Source organism: Chamaea fasciata, unplaced genomic scaffold (genome assembly GCF_029207755.1).
Source record: "Chamaea fasciata isolate MVZ Bird 193981 ecotype frontalis unplaced genomic scaffold, bChaFas1.0.hap1 SCAF_4, whole genome shotgun sequence".
Classification (NCBI taxonomy): Eukaryota; Metazoa; Chordata; class Aves; order Passeriformes; family Sylviidae; genus Chamaea; species Chamaea fasciata.
In genome coordinates, this window is record NW_027094089.1 from 12,145,654 (window position 1) to 12,169,059 (window position 23,406).

Here is a 23,406-nt window from a genome sequence, read left to right on the forward strand (position 1 = left end):
TGACTCGTATTTGTATTGCTGCTTATTTAGTTAAGAAATACTGAAAACCTTTCTGTAGAGAACTATACCAGGGCTTCTTAGAATACTCTGACTACTTACTATATAAAGCTACCTAAATTGACCATTAATGAGTTCTCTGCAGAGACATTCTTGAAGCATTGTTTTGAGGTCTTTGTAACCCAGTAAATTAGAAACGCATCTGGAAAGAAGTATGTCAGAGGAATATGAATGAAGTAGTGACATGTTTAAATCTAATTAAAAAAAAAAGTATTAGTAACAGTGAGGGTGCTACTCTGATTATAAATCATGGAGAGATTAGATACTGTCTTGAAGCTCAGTGCCATTCTTACCTCTTAACTGTACAGCTATTGCTATAATTGTACCTTAATTTTGCCATGTAGACAGTTAAAAAGCAAGGAATGATTAGAGTATCGAACACTGTGGCAAAGGATAGTAAAAGAAGCTGCTCCTTAAATGTTGAGTGTGAAGGAAGCAAGTTACACTGTTATGTGATGCAGAGCTAATGCTGAAAAGTGTAAAAGGTGTTATGTTTAAAAAAACACAACAACATAACACCAAAGACATTAAATTGGTTCCTCAGTAGCTCATTTTGTGCCTATCATGCATGAATTAAAATCCTTATTTGGAAGTTTGGATTATTGTTGAATATTTTGCTTTAAATAATAGATCCAAGTACAAGTTTTGAGACTTTTTTTTCCTTTCTATTCTCATTCCTGTTCATTTTCCTTAGCTGTTAATATCTTCATGTCTTTCTCAATTAAGAATCCTTCTGGAAACATGGCAGATAGTACTACTGTCAGGAAGAATTGTGTTTTCCAGTATGTGAAGTTTACAATTTTATTCCTTTTGTAAATTCTATTGTGGAATGGTTTGGTGCTCAGTATTCTTGTCAAATTACAGAATGGTTTGGGTTAGAAGGGACCTTAAAGATCATCCACTTCCCATCCCCCTGCCATGGGCAAGGACACCTTTTGTGGGCCAGGTTGCTCAAAACTCTATCCAATCTGGCCTTCCAGGGATGGGGCTTCAACAGCTTTTCTGGACAACCTGTTCCAGTGCCTCACCACCATTGCACTTCAGAATTTCTTCCCAATTTCTAATCTAAACCTAGTGTCTTTCACTTGGAAGCCATTGCCCCTTGTCCTATCACTGCAAATTCTTGTACAGCTCTCTCTCCCCAGATTTTTTGAAGGCTCCTTTCGGGTACTGGAAGGCTGCAATTAGATCTCCCTGAAGCTGCCTGTTCTCCAGCCTGACCAATCCCTCTCAGTCTTTCTGCACAGGAGAGCTGTTCCATCCCTCAGATCATCTTGGTGGCTTCCTTTGGACTCCCTCCAGCAGTTCCATGTCCTTCCTGTGCTGGGACCCCAGAGCTGGATGCAGCACTGCAGGTGGGGTCTCACCAGAGTGGGGCAGAGTGGCAGAATCCCCTCCCTGGCCCTGCTGCCCACACTGCTTTGGATGCAGCCCAGGACACGTTTGGCTTTCTGGGCAGTGAGTGCCCATGGCTGGGTCATGTCCAGCCTCTCCTCCACCAGCACCCCTGAGTCCTTCTCCACAGGGCTGCTGTGTTCTGTTCATCCCCAGACTGTGCTCAGGCTGGGGGTTGCCCCAACCCAGGTGCAGCACCTTGCGCTTAGCCTTGTTAAAACACATGAGTTTTTCCCATGGACCCTTTTCTCAAGCCTGTCCAGGTCCCTCTGGATGCCATCCCTTCCTTTAGGTGTGTCAGCTGCACCAGTCATCCTGGTATCATCTGCAAACTTGCTGAGAGTACCCTCAATCCCTCTGTCAGTGTCTTTAGTGATGCTGTTAAATAACTCTGGTCTGTGTATGGACCCCTGAGGGACACTACTGGCCCCTGATGTCCATCAGGATTTTGTGTCGTTGACCACTACCCTCTGGATGCCACCGTCGATTCAATTTATCTATTTAACAGTCTGCTTATCAAATCACAATCTCTCCAATTTAGGAGACAAGGATGTTGTGGGGAGACCATGTCAAAGGCTGTACAGAAGTCCAGATAAATGACAACTGTAGCTGATCCCTTGTCCACTGATAGAGTCAGTCTATCCTAGAAGGCCTCTGAATTTGTCAGGTAGGACTTGCCCTTGGTGCAGCTGTGCTGGCTGTCCCAAATCACCTCCCTGTGCCTAGAAGCACAGCTTCTAGGGAGGGTCTGTTTTGTGATCTTCCCCGGCACAGAGGTGAGACTGACAGGTCAATAGTTCCCAGGATCCTCCTTTCAACCTTTTTTTAAGATGGGTGCAATGTTTTGCTTTTTCTTGACACCTGGGACTTCACCTGACTGCCAAGATTTTTTCAAATATCATGGAGAGTGGCTTGGCATATACATCAGCCAATTCCCTCTCTTCTGTTCATTTGTGTTCTTCAGGTGATTGTGAACCTGATCATTACTTAGAATGGGAGGGACTTTATTCTCCCAGTCCCTGTCCTGCTATCCATACACTTAAGAGGTTTGGGAAGAAATGTTGCCCTTGAAGACTGAGGCAAAAAGCTGTTGAATTAAGCCTGTTAAGCCTTCTCCTTATTCATTGTTACCAGTTTTCCACCCATATTTATCAGAGGGGGTCACCTTCTTTGGCCTTTGTTTTGTAGTTAACATGCCTTTAGATGTCCTTCCTGTTATTCTTTGTGTCCTTCGCCAAATACGATTCCAGTTTTGCCTTGGACTTCCTCACCCTGACCCTGCACAACGAAACTTGATCTCTTCAAGATCTCTTCAAGCTCTTCCTGGGCCACCCATCCTAGCTTCAGCTGCCTGTCCATTTGCTTCTTTCCCTTCAGTCTGACCAGCAGTTCCCTACTCAGCCCTGCTATTCCCTTGCCTTCCTTGCCCAATTTCTTGTTCCTGGAGATTGCCAGCTCTTGCACTCAGGAGGACTTCCTTAATGATCTGCCATCTCAGCTCCACTCCCTTGTCCCTGAGGGAAGTCTCCCTGTGGATCTCACTGGCTATTTCCTTGAAGAGCTGGAAGTCGGCTTTCTTAAAGTTCAGGGGCCTAACTTTGTTCCTTGCCTGGCCCATATCCCTCAGGTCTGCAAACTCCACCAATGCATGATCACTGCAGCCCAGACTCTCTCCAATCTTGACGTTCAAGATCATCTCCCTTACATTGGTGCCCATGAGATCCAGGATTGTACCCCTCTGGAGGGCTGCTGTCTATTCCTTTGCTCCAGAAGGTATCCATCATGCTTTTCCAAGAGTCTCCTGGCTTGCCTGCAGCTTGCTATGCTGCTTTCCCAGCAGATTTTGGGATGGCTGAAGTGCCCCAGCAGGACAAGAGCCTGTGAGCATGATGCTGCTGGTAGCTGGAGCAAGAAGGCGTCATCAACAGGGTCCCTTTGATCAGGGGTCCGTACTTAAAACCATCCACAAGGTTCCCTTTTTTGCCTCGGTCCCCGATTCTTACCCACAGGCTTTTGACTTGCACATGGCTGTTCTTCAAGAGACAGCTCTTTGCAATTAGTCTACCTCCTGATGTAGAGGGTGACTCCTCTGCCTCTTTTTTTCCTCACCTGTCTCTTCTGGAGAGCCTGTAGCCACCAATAGTCACACTCCAGTCACATCCCACCAAATTTCAGTGATGGTAAGAAGATCATAACTTTCTAGCAGCACAGTGGCTTCCAGCTTCTGTTAGTTGCTAGTGTTGCATCACTGTGGTTACAGAACACAGAACTGTCATGCAAAGTGTGTTAAATGGTATATATGAGCTGTGACTGATAGGAGTAAATTTTAGTCTGGAAAAGGGTAGTTGAGATCTTATGTGTGTGTGCTGATAGCTAGAGAAGCTTGAACTTGGAGTGCTAGATATCTTCCGAAATTAACAAAATTCAACTCTTGTTTTTAATATGTATGCTTTAGCCTGTAACCCTAGTTTATTCAACAAGGAAAGCCTGAGTATTTCCATGACATAACTGGGCATACACATAGCATACCAGGGACCAGGTCCATCTGAAGAACAGTGTTTACAAATCATGGAGAGGAGGGAAAAATGGGGGGGGGGGAGGTTCTGTGTCACTGTCTTGGACTGATTTATTTTACAGCTGCTAAACAGCTGTGTAGCACCAGTGACAGTGGTGAAGAAAGGTGTCGTGTAAAAGGGAAAAAGCAATTGAGCAAAATTTGCTTACAGTGGTGTAAACATCAATCCCCCTTAAGTCTTACTGCAGTTGCTCTGTCTGTAGGGTGTCTCAGTGAGGTACTAACATCTGCTTATTGAATAACAGTGTTTAACTTCTAAGCTATGAAACTGGGCAGTTCTTCTTCCTCCAGATGCCTCAGTATGGAATAAGAGTCTGGAGTTTTCCTTCATTACTTCGTTACTGTCTTTAACTAGTAGGAGCAGAATTTATGATCAAATCTTTCCCTTCTGGAAAGTTCTCTGGTCTTTTCAAGATTATGATAGAGTACAATGTTGAATTGTATTTGAATAGCAGTGAGGTTTACAATGGAAAGTTACTTGTGCCCACTGATTACAGTTGTTCACTGGCCTCACAGCAGAAGTTCCTCAAAAGGAAAAAGGAAATTACATCCAGAAACTTTAGTACAGTAGTAGTTCCCTGGTGTGCTCCTTCAGTTCTTCCATACCTAGACTTCAAGCTCAAAATCCTGATGACAGAGTTGAAGTACTGTCCTCACTACATCTTCAAACAGACTTCAATATCTGCTCTCAGTGAGATTGTCAAAGCTGGGAGTGAACAACTAGATCCCACTGACCCTTACCAGCCCCACCTGCCCGTCATCTGTGCTGCGTTGTCCATGGGCCCAGGATCCCCATTTCAGGTCATTCTGCATTCAATCTCTGCTGCAGGTGCCAGTTTCCAGCTCAAATACAGCAGTTACTGTGCCTGGCCATGGATCCTACTGCTCTGGACTTACCCTCAGACTGACCTTCTACCTGCATCATCACTGTGGAGCTGTCCAGAAATCACTTAACTGGGTCAGCAATCATTGCACCTGGTCCTGATCTTAAACTTGGAATTGACTTCCCAGTTTGGTCTCAGCCATCACTGCAACTGATCCTGATCTTAAACTTGAAATTGATTTTCCAGTTTGATCTCAGACCTGCCTCAGCACCGGGAACTTGATTGTTGATATGGGCTCTTGGTTGAAGCCAGTTACCATCCCTAGGCCTGCCCTGCTGCCTCATCCGGGAGTGGAATAGCTTTTGTTGACTGGTGAGGCTCATGTCCTACCAACTGGGAGACATCATTCGTGGTTCCTCCCTCTCCATGTCATAGACAGCTGGCCATAGCTGCATTCAATGCAAACAGCTGTTATACTAATGCAAAACAATGAGTAAATTCAAGATCTTATTGTTGCTGTCATAAGGGTTAGGTCCAGAATAGTCTAGATGCTATTCCACACAAGGTGTTAATTGCTCTAATCTATTAATTCATTTGCTAAATAGTCCTTCTGGTCATTGTGTTGGTTACCACTAGCTGAATCCTGAAGTTTAATGTATTTGTACACTAAAATAGCCTCTACATCACATCTAAACAATAGTTTAGAAGAAGGGACAATAAAAACATGTACAGGTTAGCAGTATCAAGGTAACTGGGTGTGTTTCTGAATGGTGTTCAAATGAGTGAAGTAGTTGTGTGTTTGTCATATGCACATTGTTTAGTGTAATGTGAACCTATGGAAATGATAGCAGTGGCTGTTCTAATGGGCCAGAGATAAGAAAGTGTTCTTAAGGAGAAAGTTACGTTACAGTCTCATAGCTGAGTCAAAGGCATGATGTGTTTAAGAAAAATGAGATTTGCTTAATTCTCTTCTTGGGGTTGCCTTCAAAGTAAGGAGTATACTTTTTACAGTCAATACTCAAGTCCATACTGGTATATTTGTCACATGAAAGAGGAAGGAGGAAAGGGAATATGGATGCAATTAAATGGTGATGTCTTTTTTTGCTATTGTTAGAGGACTTAATGAAGTAGAATTCAGTTTTGGTAAAGTTAAGGGACATTGCTGTCATTTCACATTATCTGTTTTAGAGACTTGCAGACAGGGCTACACTCCAGTTATTTGAAGGGCACAGGAATTAAGTCAACACCAACTTTTAGTTTGGCAGCAAAAGAAATGAAATTAATGTTTAAAAGTGTGGTTTTTTAGTAATATTTATTTTGTTATTTTTAAGGTCTAGATTGAAGAAGGATTATGATGACTTTAAAAGACATCCAGACCATGATAAATTTACCAGAGAATTGTGGAGTAATGATGAAAGTGAAGTTGATTTTGGCAAAGAATCTTTTGCAGTAGTATGCGGTAAATTATCAGAGTCTGCAGAACATATAGAAGTTCCCAAAAAAGATCACTCAGACAATGGTAAGCATTTATTGGAATTCAGTAGCTTGATCTTGATTCAGGAGATTAATCGAGTTGATTTGGGAACCTAAGTTTTCCATGTGAGCTTGTGTCCTACTTCTTACCTTAACTCTACCACTATGATAATATGAAAAGAGCCTGTGGTGCATGTCTGTCAGGTGGCACTGAAGAGGAAGAGGATGGACATGACCAAGATTAAGATTCCACTTTATTTAAGTGTTTGGTATTTTTTTGTGCTTAACTATTTCTGTGATAACAGTGTATCTGTATGGAATTTACTTTTATGGTGGGTTTATCTTGACTGGCTGCCAGATGCCCCCCCAACCACTGTCACCCTCCTTTCCTTAAGAGGCTAGAGAGAGAAAACAATATAGAAAACCTTAATGGTCAACATACAGACAAGGGAGATCGCTCACCAGTAACCGTAACAGTCAAAACAGACTCACTTAAGGAGAATTAATTTAATTAGTTGACAATTAAAGATAGAGTAGAATCATGCGAAAAAAATACAAAACCTAAACCCCTCCCTTTCTCATATCCACCTTCTTCCAAGGCTCATCTTCATTCCCAATTCTTCCAGCTCCTTGTCCAATAGCACAGGAAGGATGGAATCTTGAGGGGGCTTGAGGTCAGTTCGTAACAGTTAGTGCCTTCTTCTCCTTCCTCATCCCAGCTTCAAGGTGGGGTACCCCCTATGGAATATAGTGCTTCACAAACTGCACCATTGTGGGTCCTCTCCACAGGCTAGAGTTTTTCAGCATAAGACTGTACTAGTGTAGATCTCCCATATGCCACAGTTCCTGTCAGGAACCTGCTCCAGGATGGGCTCTTCACGGGCTGCAACTTCTTCAAGGCATTCTACTCACCTGCTGTAGAATGGGGTCCTCAAACATCTGCAATGTACATACTTGTTCCAGCATGGTTCTCTATGGGAGCAGGTAAACCTGTTTGATCAGAGGTCTTACTGGGTTGGAGGGGAATCCATTTCAGTGCCTGGACCACCTCTTACCCCTCCTTCTTTGCTGACCTTGGTTTCTGCAGGATTGTATCTCTACGTTTTTTCCTCAGTCCACTCTGTCACAGACTTCGGCAAAGCATTGTCCATGAGGCATCTTGGCTGACAGGCTCAGGCATGTCCTGCAGTGAATTTGTTTTGGAGCCAGCTGTGTCTGGCACAAGACAGTTCCTGGTCTCTCTCCTCAGAGAGGACCCCCTGCAGCCCCATGCAATGAAAACCTCAATGCATGGTCCTTCTGTCCATCTGGCCCTCCTGCATGCATCCTCTGCCCTCTTACCACTTCATGAATCCCCTGCTCACTGGCTAGTCCAGCTTGATGCTCAGCATGAAACATGGCATTCACATCTTTGTCACACAGGCATCCCCCACTCACGAGTCCACCTGTTAGGCCAGGCCAGACCCCCGGGCCCTCCTGCTCACCATCTAGTCTAGCTTGAAGTTTATCAGTGAATACATGCACACTGGATTTGGGGAGCATACAGACACTCACCCCCGGCAGCTGGCACCAGGCCCACAGGCTGTAACGTCTTGCGGCTGTCCTTAAAACTCTCCTTACCTATACACATTGATTCATGGGTTTGTATAGCTGTACCAATTCCCTCACCCCTCCTGGCTCCATCTCCGGGATCTCCTCTGGTTTATAATCATATTAGTTCCAAAAGTTAATCTTCCTGCAAGAGGCCTCTTCAGTTTCCTGATAGCCCATCAGTAGGTGTGATTGGTGAAGTTGTTTTTTGACATTGTCTCCATTTTGGTTTGGTTAGATCTGTGTCTCTGTATTTTTTTTTCCTGGCTTTTCCCTTTTTCCCCTCAAGGCCACCTTGCTGGAATATACATTTTCATGCTCTCACATACTGTTATCAATTAATCTGGTTGATCAGGTTTGGTTTTCCTCACTGTCTCCCATTGCTGGTCAGGTTTCAGTCCCTGTATGTTCTTGTTTATTACTTCCTCCTTTCCTTATTACCCCTATTTTGTATTGCAAAGGTCCTTGACCAGATGCCCTTAAAAAATTAGATATTTCCTTCCACGTACCTTTACTCTTGCAAACTAGTTTAATGCCTTTAGCAAGACACTGTAAAACTGTTTTATAGGGGTATCAGTTGCAAACATGTAACACACAGTTTCTGTTTTAATATCCTTGCAGATGAAATGAAACTATTAGAGATGAATTTACCTGCAGGAAAAAACAGAATTCTGAAAAAAGAATCAGCTTCTAAAGAGATACAGAAGACTCTGCCCAAATGCATTAAACGACAGTTCAGGCAAAATAGTTGTCTGAATCAAAGTACTAACGAGCTTTCACCAAGGAAGAAAGCTAAACTGAGCACTGATGAGGCTGTGGTCCAGAGTTCAGAAAGTAGCCTGCAGTCGGATAGTTGCTTGACTGAGCTGAAACAATTTGAAGGGTCAACTCTAGAGTTGCTTTCCTTGACAGATCCTGCAACATCAGTATCAAACTTTGTGAAAGGGACCAAACCCATCCAGGCCTTGCTTGCCAAGAATATGGGGAACAAAGTGACCTTAACAAATCAACTGTTGCCTCCTGCGGGCATGAACCTGTCTACTTCTGAAAAGTCAGTTTTGCCAGCTTTGGAATCATCACTGATCAAACCAGCATTGCCCTGCCAGGCTAGCTCAAAGACTCCTTTACAAATGGTGTACAAAATGCCAAATGGCCACTGTGTACCATTAGATGTTCCCAACAGCTCAGTGAAAATTCAAATGCAGGCTATGATTGACCCTAAAAATGGAGAAAAAGTCATGCAACAAGTTCTTCTTTTACCTAAGAATTTTCTTCTTCAGCAGAAGGAAGAAAAATTTGTGCCCAAGGATATTCAGTCACTACAAAAAAAATCATTTAAGATGCACTGTACACCTTTACCAAAAACGTCAAATGTCAGTGTTTCTTTAACACCTGTTCTGGTAACAGGCCCTGCAAATGCCACTCAGTCACCCACTACAGTTTTTTGCAAGAATACTACTCACTCATCACAAGTGACTAGTCCCACGAACACCACACAACCATTGTCTGATGTAACTTCAGCAGATAACTTATCACCAATAATTCAGGTAAGCCAAAGTGAAAACGACAAAATCAAGACTACAGTTGCAACTGCTACATTGCCTGTGTCTTTAGCTTCACCTACTCTTTCCACAGCTAGCCAATCGTTGATACCAGCAGCAGCATTAAGTGCATCTACAGACACTGATTCTGTCTCTCATTGTCTTGCATCACAGCAGCAAACTGACTCCCTTGAAACTAAGCAAGAGCTAAAGACAGTGTGTGTAAGAGAATCACAATCTATTCTGGTCACAACACGAGGTGGAAACACTGGAATTGTTAAAGTGCAAACAAACCCAGACCAGATTTCACCTAGTAGTTTATGTCCCACTTCAGTTTTCACTTACACATCTCAACTTCAGGCCTTTCTTGTGCCAAAAACCACAATAGTATCATGCCCTAGTCTTCCATCTGTAGCAACAGCCACATCTTGTCTCCCGCATATCGGACAATCATCTCCTTCTGGATTTGCCCCGTCAATAGCTTCTCCTGTTAACATTCCACCTTTCCCTGCTGATTTTAACCAGGCAATGGAGAAAAATACTGAATTCACACTACAGCAGCCGGCTGTTCAGGACTCTTCGTGTCAAGTAAGAGACAACTCCTGCCATGTGTCTTCTTTATCCTCCATTCCATTACCTAGCAATTTGGTGTCTGCAACTCTAAGCAGCCCTGTTAGTGTATCTAGCGTTGGACAAAGTAATATTGTCAAAACTCCAGATTCTTCTGTGCAGCATGGAGGGGATACTAAAGTGAAAACAAAACCTGTTACACAATCTGAGTCAAATTCTGCAACAAATGGAGGGTTAACCAGTGGTACTCCAGTCCAGAAATTTACATTAATCGCAAATCCACCAATTTTATCTCCTTCTGGGGCATCAGGGGTCAGTATTTTACCCTGTTCAGCATCCACTGCTGTTAACACTCAGAAGCTGGTTTTCATTAACACACAAATTGCCAATGGCCCATCAACCACCAATCTAGTTGCAGAGTCATTGAAACAGAATCTTCCTTCTTCCCTAACGAAAACCTTTGTTAATGCCACAGAGCAACCACAGTTGGTTTTGATCCCATCTACAGTAGGAGCACCAGTGAGAATAAACTCATCACCAACTATTGCTCAAGTAAAAGATGTGAAAATTGGGCTAAATATAGGTCAGACCATTGTAAATACTAAAGGCAGTGCACAGGAGGCCCTACCAGTTAATATATTGCACTCTGGCATTTCCAAAGGAGAAGACAAAAAGAGGACGGCCTTGGCCCCATCCTTGACAAGTAGTACTGTGGTTCCTGTTCCAAGTTTTGCTGTATCAGCTAATGAATCTATATGTGTTGCAACAAAAGCTGAAAATGCCTTTACAGTAAAAGCAGCAAATGCACAAGTAGAATCTGTTTCAGTAACATCAAATGGAACTTCCTCTGGGGCACAGCCTACTGTCTTGATGGGTGGCAATGATCCCTCAAGAATAAGGCCAGTTCTGTGTAATCGATTTTGTACATCAAATATTGGAAATACTGTGGGTATGTCAACTGTGAAAACAGGACATCTTGCTTCATCTGTGCTGATTTCAACTCAGCCAACAGTATCTCCACAAAACTTAGCATCTGGTCTGCAATTTCCAGTCATTAGCTTGTCTGGACCTGCAGCCACCCCCTCCAAGGTGTTACATAGAGTTCCTCAGTTGGCAGCAGTTCCATCTCCTCTTCCAGTACTAAAAAGACAGTTGCCCACACTGCTTCAGTTTCAGTCATCAGGAATTTCAGCTGCTGTGTCAAGTCATGCAGGTATTCACAAACCTCAGAGTGTGTTGCTGCCTCCATCACCAAATCCAAGTGAAGTAATTAGTTTTCCCAGTCTTTCTGCCGTACAATGCCAGCAGGTGCCTCCCAGAACAGAGAAACAAAGTCATGATTATGCTTGTGCTTCTACCATTCAGATGTCTGAAGCTTCACCCCCTGTAACAAGCAAAACAGGAGTTCTGCTGAATGAACCTTCCACTCAACAGAAAATAGTCATTAACACTTGCATGCCTTTGGCACCTGGAACTCAGATAGTGATTAATGGTACTCATTTTGTTGTTCCACTACAAGGCCTCGGAGCTGGCAGCCATGTTCTTCTTCTCTCCTGTAATACAAAACAGACTCCTTTAACAATTAACCACATTCAAGAACCTCAAGGTATAACAACTGTTAATCCAATAACCTCAAAAATCATCCTAGCACCAAGTCATTCATTAAGTTGGCAAATACCAAAACATCCTTTGAAAAGCTCTACAAAAATTGTGAACTCTTTTGGAGCTGCAGATGCTTTACCCATCGTACATGCAACACCCCAGATATTTAGTACTCCAGCTAACTCATGTACTCCACTGTCTGCAGTAACTCTGTCTGTATCTTCAGTGACAAAGCCTCCCATTAATGTAGCTACATCTGCTGTTCCTGCTGTTCATCCTCCAAATTCTCATTTACCGAGCAACACATCGGTGTTTCAGCTAGACAGTTCTATCAAAAAACTGTTGGTCAGTCCAGAGGGAGCCATACTGAATACTCTAAATACTTCAGCACCAAAAGTTCCTTCCCTGTCTTCATCACTGCTTCCTGTTGTTTCCACAAGCAGAAATCCTACCACGGTCTTCCCTTCATCTCAGTCATCTTGCCTTGATAAAACTGACAAAGCTGCATCCTGAATTTACTGCAAATGAGCCACTTTGAAATTCTGGGGCATTCCTCGAACTTTGGAAGTTGTAACTATTGAATAATTTCTTACAGTGTTTTAAACAATTGATTTGCTTAAAATTAACAAGGTTACAGTTCTTGCCTGTTTACCTGTGGGGATCTGGAGAAATAAAAATTTTAGTTTGTCAGAAGTTTTCAGAGTTCTCTAGTAAAAGTCTCAGAAATGACCAGTGAATTCATTAAACTGAATTCACGTTTGGAGAAATCTTGCCTTTTGCTCGTGTTCCATCTTAAACTATGGACTGTTTGCCAGTGTGTTTATGACAGTGTATCTATCTCCTTTTTATTTATCAAATTTATTTTTGGCTTGTTTCTTTAAAAAAAAAAGTGCATTGTAAAAATGCAGTCTATAGGATAGAATTGTACATATTCCTGAACTCCTAAAAACCTGTACTAAACAATATGTACAAAGAACTATGCTGTCTTGTTTATGTTTTGTTTACATAATGTATAGTTTTTAAAGTATTTTAGTAACTTTGGACCAGTGTACTGTTTAGCAACAATGCAGAAGAATCTGCATGTAATAAATCAAGTTGCTGTACTGCTTTGTGTTGGCAGTAGTTAAAAATATGTGTAACTGTTACACAGTGGGAGAATACATACATACATACATACATACACACATACATACATATAGATAGATCTATATCTATATCTTTCAGTGTATGGTAGAATGAAATTATTTAATCTCTTTTGTTCTTCTCTGATTTTAAATTTCATGTGATTTGGCAGGATTTGGAAGGAAGGCCTCCTTATTGTTCCTCATTAGATAGGGCAGGATAACTCATACTTCATCCATTCTTAATGGTTTGGTTATGTTGCCTAAACAACTTCAGTGAAATGGTAAGACTACAAATGGTTTCCTAGACACCAGTCTAAGTCATACTGATTGCTGTTAAGGACTGTCATACTTTGTCTTAAAGCTAAAAGATCTGTTGAATAGTTAATGTTCTGTGTTTTACAGCCGTGTATGTGTTTTCCCATATCTGGTAACTGTAACAAGGTCACTCATTAATCTTCTGTCTAGCCACAACAACTACCCATTTTTTTCACTGGTCATGCTTTCTAGATCTGTATTTTTTTCTTTAGCTTATAAGTGGTCTATCTGGAAGGAGATTGCTAAAACATCATACAAGATTAAAAGAAGCTTTATTAGTATTTTGAATGGGGATAATTCACAAATTGCATTAAAATTCCCTTTTTATACAGTGTTTTCAGTATTTATTGGCTTAGCTTCAGCATTTGATCTGATGAAACCTTTGGGTTATTTTCTGCAGATCTGCTGAGTTCACAACTGCCTGCTGCAGTGATAAGTTTTTGATATCTTTTGTGATTTTGCATATAGAGAAAGGGTGCCCATCTTATGGAAGATGATGATTTTAGAATTGTTGTCATCATATATGTTGGATTTTTTGTGGAGTTAATTGGTTTGGGTTTTATTTTTAGAAACTAGAAGGGAAGATTTCAGAAGGGCTTATAAATGTTAGTTGCCTTTTAAATAACTATGACTTCAAAGGGGATAAAAGCTTACATATCTGTATTTAGCAGTGTTCGTAAGCTGAACTTCATAAAAATGAAGCTTCAACCTTTGCTCTTCATCCCGTTGAATTTTCCACTTCCCTTCCCCTTTTGCTGTACACAGTTTTGCAGTTCAGACGTTGAGTTGAAGAACAGGACCACATCTTACTGCCTCTGTCAGCTGCCCTTGAAATTGTTCTGAAAAGTAACCTGATCGCTATTTAGCTGTAGTTCTGGGAAAGTAGGGGGAGGAAAGGTTTGTGCCTTCCTTTTGCACTAATTAAAAGAATTGCATTGGGAAATTGCATCTTTCTGGATCAGAAATTTCCGTCTTATCTCAGGGCTGGGAAAGATGGAAGCTGTCAGTTTTGCAGTGAAAGAAGGTTTATTTAAATTGAGAAAAAGCTACCTGCTATGATTTTCCTGCTTCTCGTGTAAGGTGTTTTGTAACTTATTTTGAAGACACCTGGTAGTAAGGGTGTCTGCTTGCCCTTGTACAGTTTAGAGGACTAAGGATTTTTAAGTCTAACTGCATTTTACAGTTGAATGCTGCAGGTGACTTCTCCAACAGAAGGAGATGGCAGAGAATAGCAGTTTCTTCATGGACATTTTACATATCCCAAACCCATATATACCAGCAACTCATTTTATGTCCATTTCACTGGTTGAACCTTGGGACTCGCTTTTTTTTGATTTTTCTCTTTTCTTGCAATGATTGTTTTTTCCCTTTTTCTAATTTATATTTACTGTAGAGTTGCCTATATTGTTTGGAAAGCTCAAGACTAGGCTCTAGTATTGAAGTTGTTCTTGATGGAGAAAAAAATGCTTGCATGGCATTTTTCTCTGTGCTAATGTAACAGAAAGATTTATGCTATAATTGATTCTAATAAAGAGAAAAGTTAGAAAAACTGAACTTAGGAACTCAGGGCTCAAGTAACTTGCTTGAATGATTTCCAAGAAATTTTGTGAATTATTATGGCAATATTTTATGATTTCGATAAATATTTTATAATTTGGCAGAGATAAATTTTACAACATGAAAAGTTTGATTCAGTTTGATTACAGTTTTCATGGATTTTAATTCTCAGACATATGTTCACATTCCAAATCCTTCTGGAGAAAGACTTGAGACTACTATGTAATGGGCTCACAACAGTCATTGTGTAAAACCAAATTTTAGTAATTTTTGTGAATAAAATTCCTATTCCCAATACTCTTCTCCAATAGTAAGAATGTCAGTCAGAGATATGGGGTTTTTTCAAATGAATATAAATGCCCATTGACAATTTGCTATGTACCTTTTGCTGTTTACCAAATGTATAGTGCTACCAGTAGCACAAAAACAACTGTAAAAACATAGATTATATTCACAGACACAATGAAAAAGCTGAATTGCCTGCATCTCAACTTGAAGTTAAAAAGATGTTTGATGAAACATATAAATATAGATAAATAAATCAGCCTTTTAAGAAAACACATTCAAATTCTCAGAGCTTGTAAAATGCCATGCTTTTGGACACCCTCTGATAATTGTATACAAGTATTCATACACTATATTACATTACATTACAATATTTTGGGTTCACTAATGACTTTGAATATTCTCAATGACATCCTTTTATTTACCTCAATGGACATTTTCTGCACAATAGTTTTGCTTTGCTATGAGTAGAAAATGTCGTTAATATTGCTTCACAGTTCAAACCCCCGTGTGTGTGCTGCCATTTTCTCACAGGCATTCTGCCACACTAGAAGGAATTAAATTTGACAAGTCTTAGGGTTCATAGAAGTATCTATTCAAACCAAGTGTTTCTGTCAAGTCATTCAAATCTGTGCTGATTTCACTGCGTGACATAACAAAGGGTTTAATATGAAAAGGGAAGCAAAAATTTTCCTGGTAAGTGAGAGAAGAGAAACTAATTTATCTCATGGGAGTAGGTCAGAAAATTACTAAAAGCTAGCATTTGTAGGGCAGCCATAGCTGCCGCAGTGTGTGTAGTTTATGGTTGGTTTTGCTTATACTTTGTGGTAGTGCAGAACTTTAGTAGCCCAAATAAATTTTAAAGTAAATTAATAATTTTTATTGAAGCATGAATATTTGTTATGTTTAAGGACTATTTCCTTTAAATAGAATGGCCAAAGGTGCTTACAAGAACTTAAACTCATGTGAACTGCCCCCTGTAAGCTGCACCTCAAATGAGTTTACTGACTCAAAATAATAGGAAAAATAAGATTAATAATGCTACATCAGACTTAAGGTCCATCTATCCTGTTATGATGGCCATCGATCCCAGCATCACCTAGTCTCTTGAAGCACTCAACAGTAGCATTCCAAAAGAGCACAATAACAGGCCTGAATACTCTTTTAGTATCCACTAATCTGTGATCCAGAGTCTTCCTCATACAGCTGTGATTTTTTTCCATTTAATAACTTTCAGTGCATTTCTCTTGATGAAATACACCAATCCTTTCAAGAATTCATGGGTATGGAAACAGACTATTACCATACACAGCATCTAGTGTTAAAGAGTTTGTAAATAAATCTGCTTTTTAGTTTCCAAACCTGGCACCTGCTAGTTTCATTTGATGCAAATAATATTTATATTGTAAGATACAATAAGCCTTTGCTCTCTGCTGGTTTTCCAAGTGGCTTATGTTGTCTGTTGCCATGTTGGTTTTCTCTTTTCTAGAATAAAGAGAAATCGTGAGAAATCAATTATTTCTTTCATGGAAGTAATCAGTTTCTGTCATTGTTGTGTATACCTTTTCAATTTTACTATATTCTTGAGATATGGTATCAGAAGAGTGCGTGTTCTAAGGTCCTATGAGCTATTCAGCTGTGTGTTGATTTTTCTTTTATAATAATTATTTCAATGGTTGTGGGTTGATTTCTGACTATTATTTATCCTCGTACTAACTTTTTCATAGAAGTATCAATTGTGAACCAACTTCATATCAGTGTCAACTCAATTCATCCAATACATCTATACGACTTGCAGAATATTGAGAATATTGTAGCTGTAAAGACATGATCTTTAAACCAGGTTATTGAAACTACTGCAAGTCTGGCACTCTTCTATTTTTGCTTGGTTTATGTCTCTTGGAGATGTAAAAGGAGAAACTGCTGTAATAATTTTTAATGTGAGGCTTTTGAAATCTCATTGGTTTTGTGCTTAGGATACAAGATAAAGTCTGTATATGGTCACTTTATACAGATTGACATCCAGATAAGGAATTTTTAGTTGTTGAATGAGCCACTTTGTAAATGTGATACAGAGTAATGCTGTTTTAAAAAAAAATTCTTGGAACTACAGTGGCATAAAAACAAACTTTAAAGTCTTGATAAATCTTCGTGTATTTTCTTATTTTCTCAAAATATGGAACTGTCTGTTCAGTAATCACACCTGAATGTCTTGAAGAAACTTGGAAACGCGGATAGTTCATTATATCATTTGTGACTGGTCCAGAAGTTCTTCAGAAAGTTGGTGTTCTTACAGTATTTTTATTCCTATCTCAGCTGAACTAAACACATTAAATAAAAATGGTATGTAATGCAAAGCAAATGTAATTAATTGCTTAAAATATTTCTTGAAATTATGAAGGTCTTTTAAAATGTGCATAAATGTGATTTCCCACCTTTTGCAGATGAAGACAATGGAAGTTCTGAGTTCTCATAGCAACATGGAGGAACTGGGAATAGAATCCTTGGTCCCCTGACTCCTTCCAACATCCCATCCATAACTAAAGGTTAGACACCTAGATTACTGCTTAATCTTCCCCTATTCTCACTTTTTACAATGAAGAAAATATTTCAAAAATGCAATTTTTTTCAAGAATGTGAGGAGCATTGACAAATAGCATTTACAAAAATTAAATACCAAAGGGAAGCAAGATAGTGAAGAAACAACTGTGATTTTTGTGATTGTCTTCAGGCTTTAGAACTTTGCTTGTCAATGCCAATGTCATAAAAATAAGACAATATACTTAATTATTTGTTCATACTGATTCCATCTCAAGTATAAATACACAAGAATGAATAAACAAGTATAAAATCAGACTATTTTGGCTGACAATATGTTGTTGCCATCTGGTACCAGCATATAGATTGTGATCTATCTTTGTAGCATGCTGTTATTTGTAGAATCATTGCTCATTCTTTTTTTTTAACACATGCAGCAGTGAAATTGAATAACAGAGAGGAATTAGTGACTGGATATTACTGTGTAGCCACAGGGTGCCTTCCTTGTAATAAAGGAAGAGTAGTATCATGATGGATTCCATTTACACAGTATAAAAAGCAGGTATTTTTAGTATTGTAATAAATTCTAGCTACTAGGAAGGAGGAATTGCTTGTATCTGTTTTTAAAAGACATTGACAATTCATATTAGCAACACACCAATACTAAAATTACAGTGCATTTTTTGAGGCTTGTCTGGACAGTATTCTACAGTTCAACTACAAGTTATGCCTTCAAAATACTATTCTTGCCAGTAGAGTGCTTTTTGCATTGTAAGCATAGAAGAACAAAAAGTGGGAGAGTATTTTCGTTCCTGAAGTATTTTCCTTCTTCATGGCCTAAGAAACTGATGGAAAACCAGTCCATTTTTTTAAAAAAGAGCCCATGTCTGAAAGTGAATTTCTTACTTAGGCACATGAAATGCAAGTGATGTGACTGGTGCAATAGTCCTGTCCATGTATTAGCTGCACCTTGGACTTGGTGTTTCACTCACTGTAGTGGCCAGTAGAGAATTCTTAGTGGAAAGAATTAAGAAATAGATCAAGTATGAGTTAATTTTCCCAGTATGTATACACAGCCTCCAACAGTAATTCCAGGAGAATTGTGTGAGCTCAGCCTGAGCTTGTCTGTGATGTGAAAGGGCAGATTTTGCAGCCAAAGAATCAGTTACTGGAAAAAATGTGAGCAGTAATTCAAAGAAGCAAAGTGGAAAAAACAGTGATATAAATGCAAAAACCTGCTTCTCCATTATAAGAAGTGGTAGGAGAGGTGCATGAATCATGTTAAACAGCAGAAGGTTTGAATGAGGAGTTGACTGAAATTGTTGTTGGGCCCAAAATCCAGGAAGTGAAGATCATGTGGACTGCATATCCTGGGTATTATGAATGTAAGAAAGACAAGCTTCTTAAATCTCTAGAGATACCAAAAATGTTCAGGTTGAGTTTCCTGGAGATAGCGAAATAGGAGTATTTTATAACAAGATAGACATCTGACACCTGAATCCTTGCAATGCTTTCTCTACAGGATATTAATGTCAGGGATTTTTCACACTTAGCATATGATTTTTTTGTTTAAATGCAAATTCTGAAGCAGTTCTAAGGTTTTTCTTTTTTTATCACTTCCAGATGACAATCCTAAAATTCCTCCTGCAAACAGCTGGAGAATCAAATCTAGCACTGAGCTATGTCTAAAAAGGGCCACTCTTTTGGTCCAGAGTGTCAGAAGCAGTGAGGTGTATGTGGTGCTATGGAGAAATAGAAATCAAATACTTTTGCCAAGGTGAGTGGGAAAGGACAAATTGATAGAAGTTGGAAGATGACACCTTTTTCTTAAGAAAATTATGCTCAACAAAAAATGAGTCAGATCTTTCCCCTTATATCTACAAGATGATAATAAGGTAAATGAAAAAGAAAGAACTGTGAAGAAGGAAGGCTGCTTTTCTGTGAACGCAGAGAACATAGCAAATGTGCAGCAGAGAATTCTGTTTCTCCCATCCTGAGATGGAAGCTAGTAGAGTTGAAAAGACTTTACAAAATTAGTATTGAAAGACTGAAGTATTTGTATTAGGCCATCACGCTGTTTTGTACTGGTTTGAGCTCATGTGATGTATCTCTCAGAAAAGGTGCAAATAAAGCATGTGGTCCAAACTTCTTATTGAGGCTATACTAAAATGGTTTGGAAATGTGAAGGCACATGTGCTGTTTAAACTTTCTTCAGGTTTTCACCCATGTGAATCCACCAAGACTGGAGTTTGCAGTTATCCTGTGTGAAGAGCTTTCTGGGGGAACAAGAGAACGCAATAACTGTAACATTTAATGTCAATAATATTTGTGACATTTAACGTCAATAGTGTTGCTGCAATGGATTATACATTCTGCCCTTTTATTTCTAGTTAAATAGGGCCCTGTAGTCTCTGGTTCTTTTTTTGCTGAATAAATGTCATAGAATCACAGAAGCACAGAATGGGTCAGGTTGGAAGGGACGACAGCAGGTCACCAGGTCCAATCTCCCTGCTCAAGCAGGATCATCCCAGAGCACATTGCACAGGATTGCATCCAGGCAGTTCTTGAATATTTCCAGGGAGGGAGACTCCACAGCCTCTCTGGGCAATCTGTTCCAGTGTGGGAGATGCCATCTAGTGGGATTTGAGACATGGTTCATGGTGGATGAGAATGAGGTAGATGAGAATGGGATGGATGAGCCTTTCTTCTTAATATTGCTGTGAGTACAAGGCAGTTAGGAGCCCCACTACCTCCAAAAATGTAGTCTTTTGTATTGGCACAAGAGAAAAATCTACGTGGACAAAATGTCTAGAAGAGCTAGATTTTGGCAGCAAGGGAAGCAATAGTTCAGTCTGTTCATTAGAAATCTAAGGCTGCTGCCTTTGAGGCAAGGACTTTTTGCATAAAGGAAGAAAAGTAAAAATCTGAGGTTCTCCAAGAATACAAAATATGGAGGGTCAATTCCAAAAAGTGCACAGGTGCTGAATTTTAGCTGGTAGCATATATGGGACGAGTAGGTGTCCTGGGTTGTAGTATAGGATGTGCACAAAGTATTCTATCACCATCTTCATGGACTGTTGAATTCAGGTGGGACAGTGTTTTCCCAGACCCCCTCCCTCTGGACCATTAGCTTCTGTTAATAGCCCATCTGATGCCTTGCCCATGACTCATAGATAACTCCCTCCAGAAGCTATCTCTGTTTAATGGGCCATCAAGGACCCCCTGCATGACCCATCATCCCATTGTGAGATGCTCCGCCCAGGGGGAGGAACCAAGCATTCTCACCTGGATATAATCTGGGGTTTGGGACAGTAAAGGGGGCCCTTACCCACTGGATTCCCAGAGGAACAGAGCTACCAGACCTTTCTACAGGATCACTGCTTCAGGAAGACCACCTCATCTGGACTGCTTCCATCACTCTGCTCAGGTTGTATTCTGACTCTGTCAGTGGTCTTTTGTATTATTGCATCTATTTTATTTTACTTTCTTTCCTTTCTTCCTATTAAATTATATCCCTAACTTGGAGCCTCTCATTTGTTTTGCTTTCAAACCACTACAGTAGGTAATTCCTGCAGATAGCTTTTAAAACTTTATATTGCTGCTAGTTTACCTTTACTACCGCATGTAAAGTTAAGTGCAGATCTGTGTCCGAGATGACACTGGAAATTTTCTAGCGCTTTTCAGCTCTAATGGGCAGTACAATATGTTTAATGAAATTACATGAACACAACAACCTTTCAACCTTGTTGCACAGTTTAAAATGCAGTCAACAGAAAAATACATGTGCATTAATGCTACTTCTCCAAAGACAAAAAAACTCATTAACCTTTTCCTTTACAGAAGAAGTGAAAATAACTTTGCTTTTAAAGGCAAAAAATGTACTCTTATGTCATGTGAGTACATGGACTTAACACCAACAAAGTAATGGATATTCTTCCAATATTAGACATAAACATGAAGCAAAGTATTTCACTGAAAAATTACAAGCAATATGGCTATTACTAATACAGTTCTTAGGGCCAAGATAATATACATACATCCCCAGCTGTAGCAGGAGTGAAGCCGAAAGACATTGCTGAGGTGAGTGTCACTAGATTCTCCTAGCAACCAGCTGCAAATGCCAGTCATTTACACTAGACTGGTAAGACTCTACAAAAGCAAGTGCTTCCTGTGGAAAGTTCATGGTACTTTCTTTTATGATAATCCTCTGACATGTATGGACTATACTCTTCGGCTCTTGGCTCAAGAGCGTGTTTTGCTACATCATGCAGTATGCCAGGAAGATTGAACTCATCAGGAACCTGCTGCATTTTACCTTTGTTCAGTAGCTTTAAAAGGCTGTGTTGGGGTTTGTTCCTGCATTAAAAAGTAGATGATCCAACAGGGTCATACCAGAAATACAAACACAGACAGTGTAACTGCTATTGCCATTCTAATTTACCAATCTGACCAAAATACACTATATTAGCAAGGGGTCTGTTTCTGAAGTATTTGTTGCATCTATGTAAGGGTTCCATGCATAGCTGTGGAGAAGCTCCTGAGACCCTTTTTTACAGATAAGCTTTAGTAATAGTCCGTCTGCTGCTCTGATAGTGCAGATAAGTAGCAAGAAGAGCTTTATTCTCCAGCTGTGACCAGCCACCTCTTCATCGCTGTCCTGTGGAAAAAAACTCAAATTGCCCTTGAATTTCTTCATTAGCTTTTTTTGATGGAAGAAAATGAAGCACAAATATTACGTTTGTCCAAAATTATAGTTGTAATACAAGGCATCTGATAGCAGCCTGATTGCAAAGAGGGTAAAAACCAGAGGAGCAGAAGGTCTTTGACTTTTATATCCTCTCTATTACATACACGACCAAATTAAAGAAACTATGAATCTATATTTTGGTGACCGGTTGCTGCTCTGGGGTGATATAACTGTCTAATCAGAGACTTTCCAGGAAGGTTGAACACCCTATACCATGTTCTCCATGTACAGAAGTTAAAACATTTCGGTGCATTTCTCTTTAAATGAGCAGATGTCCTGGAATGTTTTAACTAGTCTTTGGTGAAGTGTAGTGTTATTGAGTGTAATACAGAAAGTACCAGTTCTTGAATCATGCAACTTTAGCAATTACAGATCTCTTGTTTCCAAGGTCTGACCTGTCTTGAATCAGTTGTTTTTATTTTTAATGTGTCAACAGCCAGACTCTGCCATGTACATCACTGGGTATAGAGCCAGATTTGAAAATGGAATTTAGAATGGCACTGAGCATGAGTGATGAAGTTTAGAACTATTTGAGTGCTCTGTGAAGCTCTATTTCATGCAGTTATTTTAATGCACTTAAATCTGAGACCACTGTCTATTTTGTCTATAAAGCAAAAAATACTCCACCAGGAGAAAAAAGGAGAGGACTTGCTGAAAACTGAGGATAGGTTTCCAGTAGGGCTTATCTATCCTTAAGTATCTATAAATTCAGCTCAACGTTTAATTGTTCCAGTTCTGGCTCCTGAGGAGTTTTAACAATTTGACCTTACACAGTTCCACAAAGAAATTAATATTTCCACTTCATCAGTGTTAACTTCCTCATGAGCTTTTGCAACATCTGGTAATATATTTAATTCTGACACTACTAAAAATGTGTGCAATCAAGTAAAGCTTTTTGAAATCTAAGCACTTCACTTCTTCATAGTGAATAACCTCTGTTATTTTTTAAATTGATTTTTATCTCAGATATGAGAAAATTACTGTGTATGTCAGTTCTATTCCACTGTAGCACTATACAGTCTTTTGAAAGGATGTTGCCCTAGAGAAGAGAATTGCAGAGTGCTGAGTTGCTAAAGACATCATCCTCAAGCTTTAGCTTATCGGTCCTGCAAGAAATATTGTGTTCTACATCTCTAGTCCTTACTAGCTATAAGATGGCATTTTTTATGTTTTTCTGTGTATTCCTCTTCCTGTTGCTAAATAATTCCACAGT

The 23,406-nt window shown here is 39.8% G+C and overlaps 1 protein-coding gene across 1 annotated transcript in view; it reads left to right on the plus strand.

Moving 5' to 3' along the window:
- The window catches only part of BRD10 (bromodomain containing 10), a 48,666-nt gene extending 35,807 nt beyond the window's left edge, over window positions 1–12,859 (plus strand). Inside the window, exons 7-8 of the mRNA XM_066180850.1 lie at window positions 6,183–6,370; window positions 8,536–12,859. Coding sequence (XP_066036947.1) covers window positions 6,183–6,370; window positions 8,536–12,140 — 3,793 coding nt within the window. The 3' untranslated portion in view covers window positions 12,141–12,859. The remainder of the gene's footprint in view (window positions 1–6,182; window positions 6,371–8,535) is intronic.
- The last annotated feature ends 10,547 nt before the right edge of the window (window positions 12,860–23,406 follow it).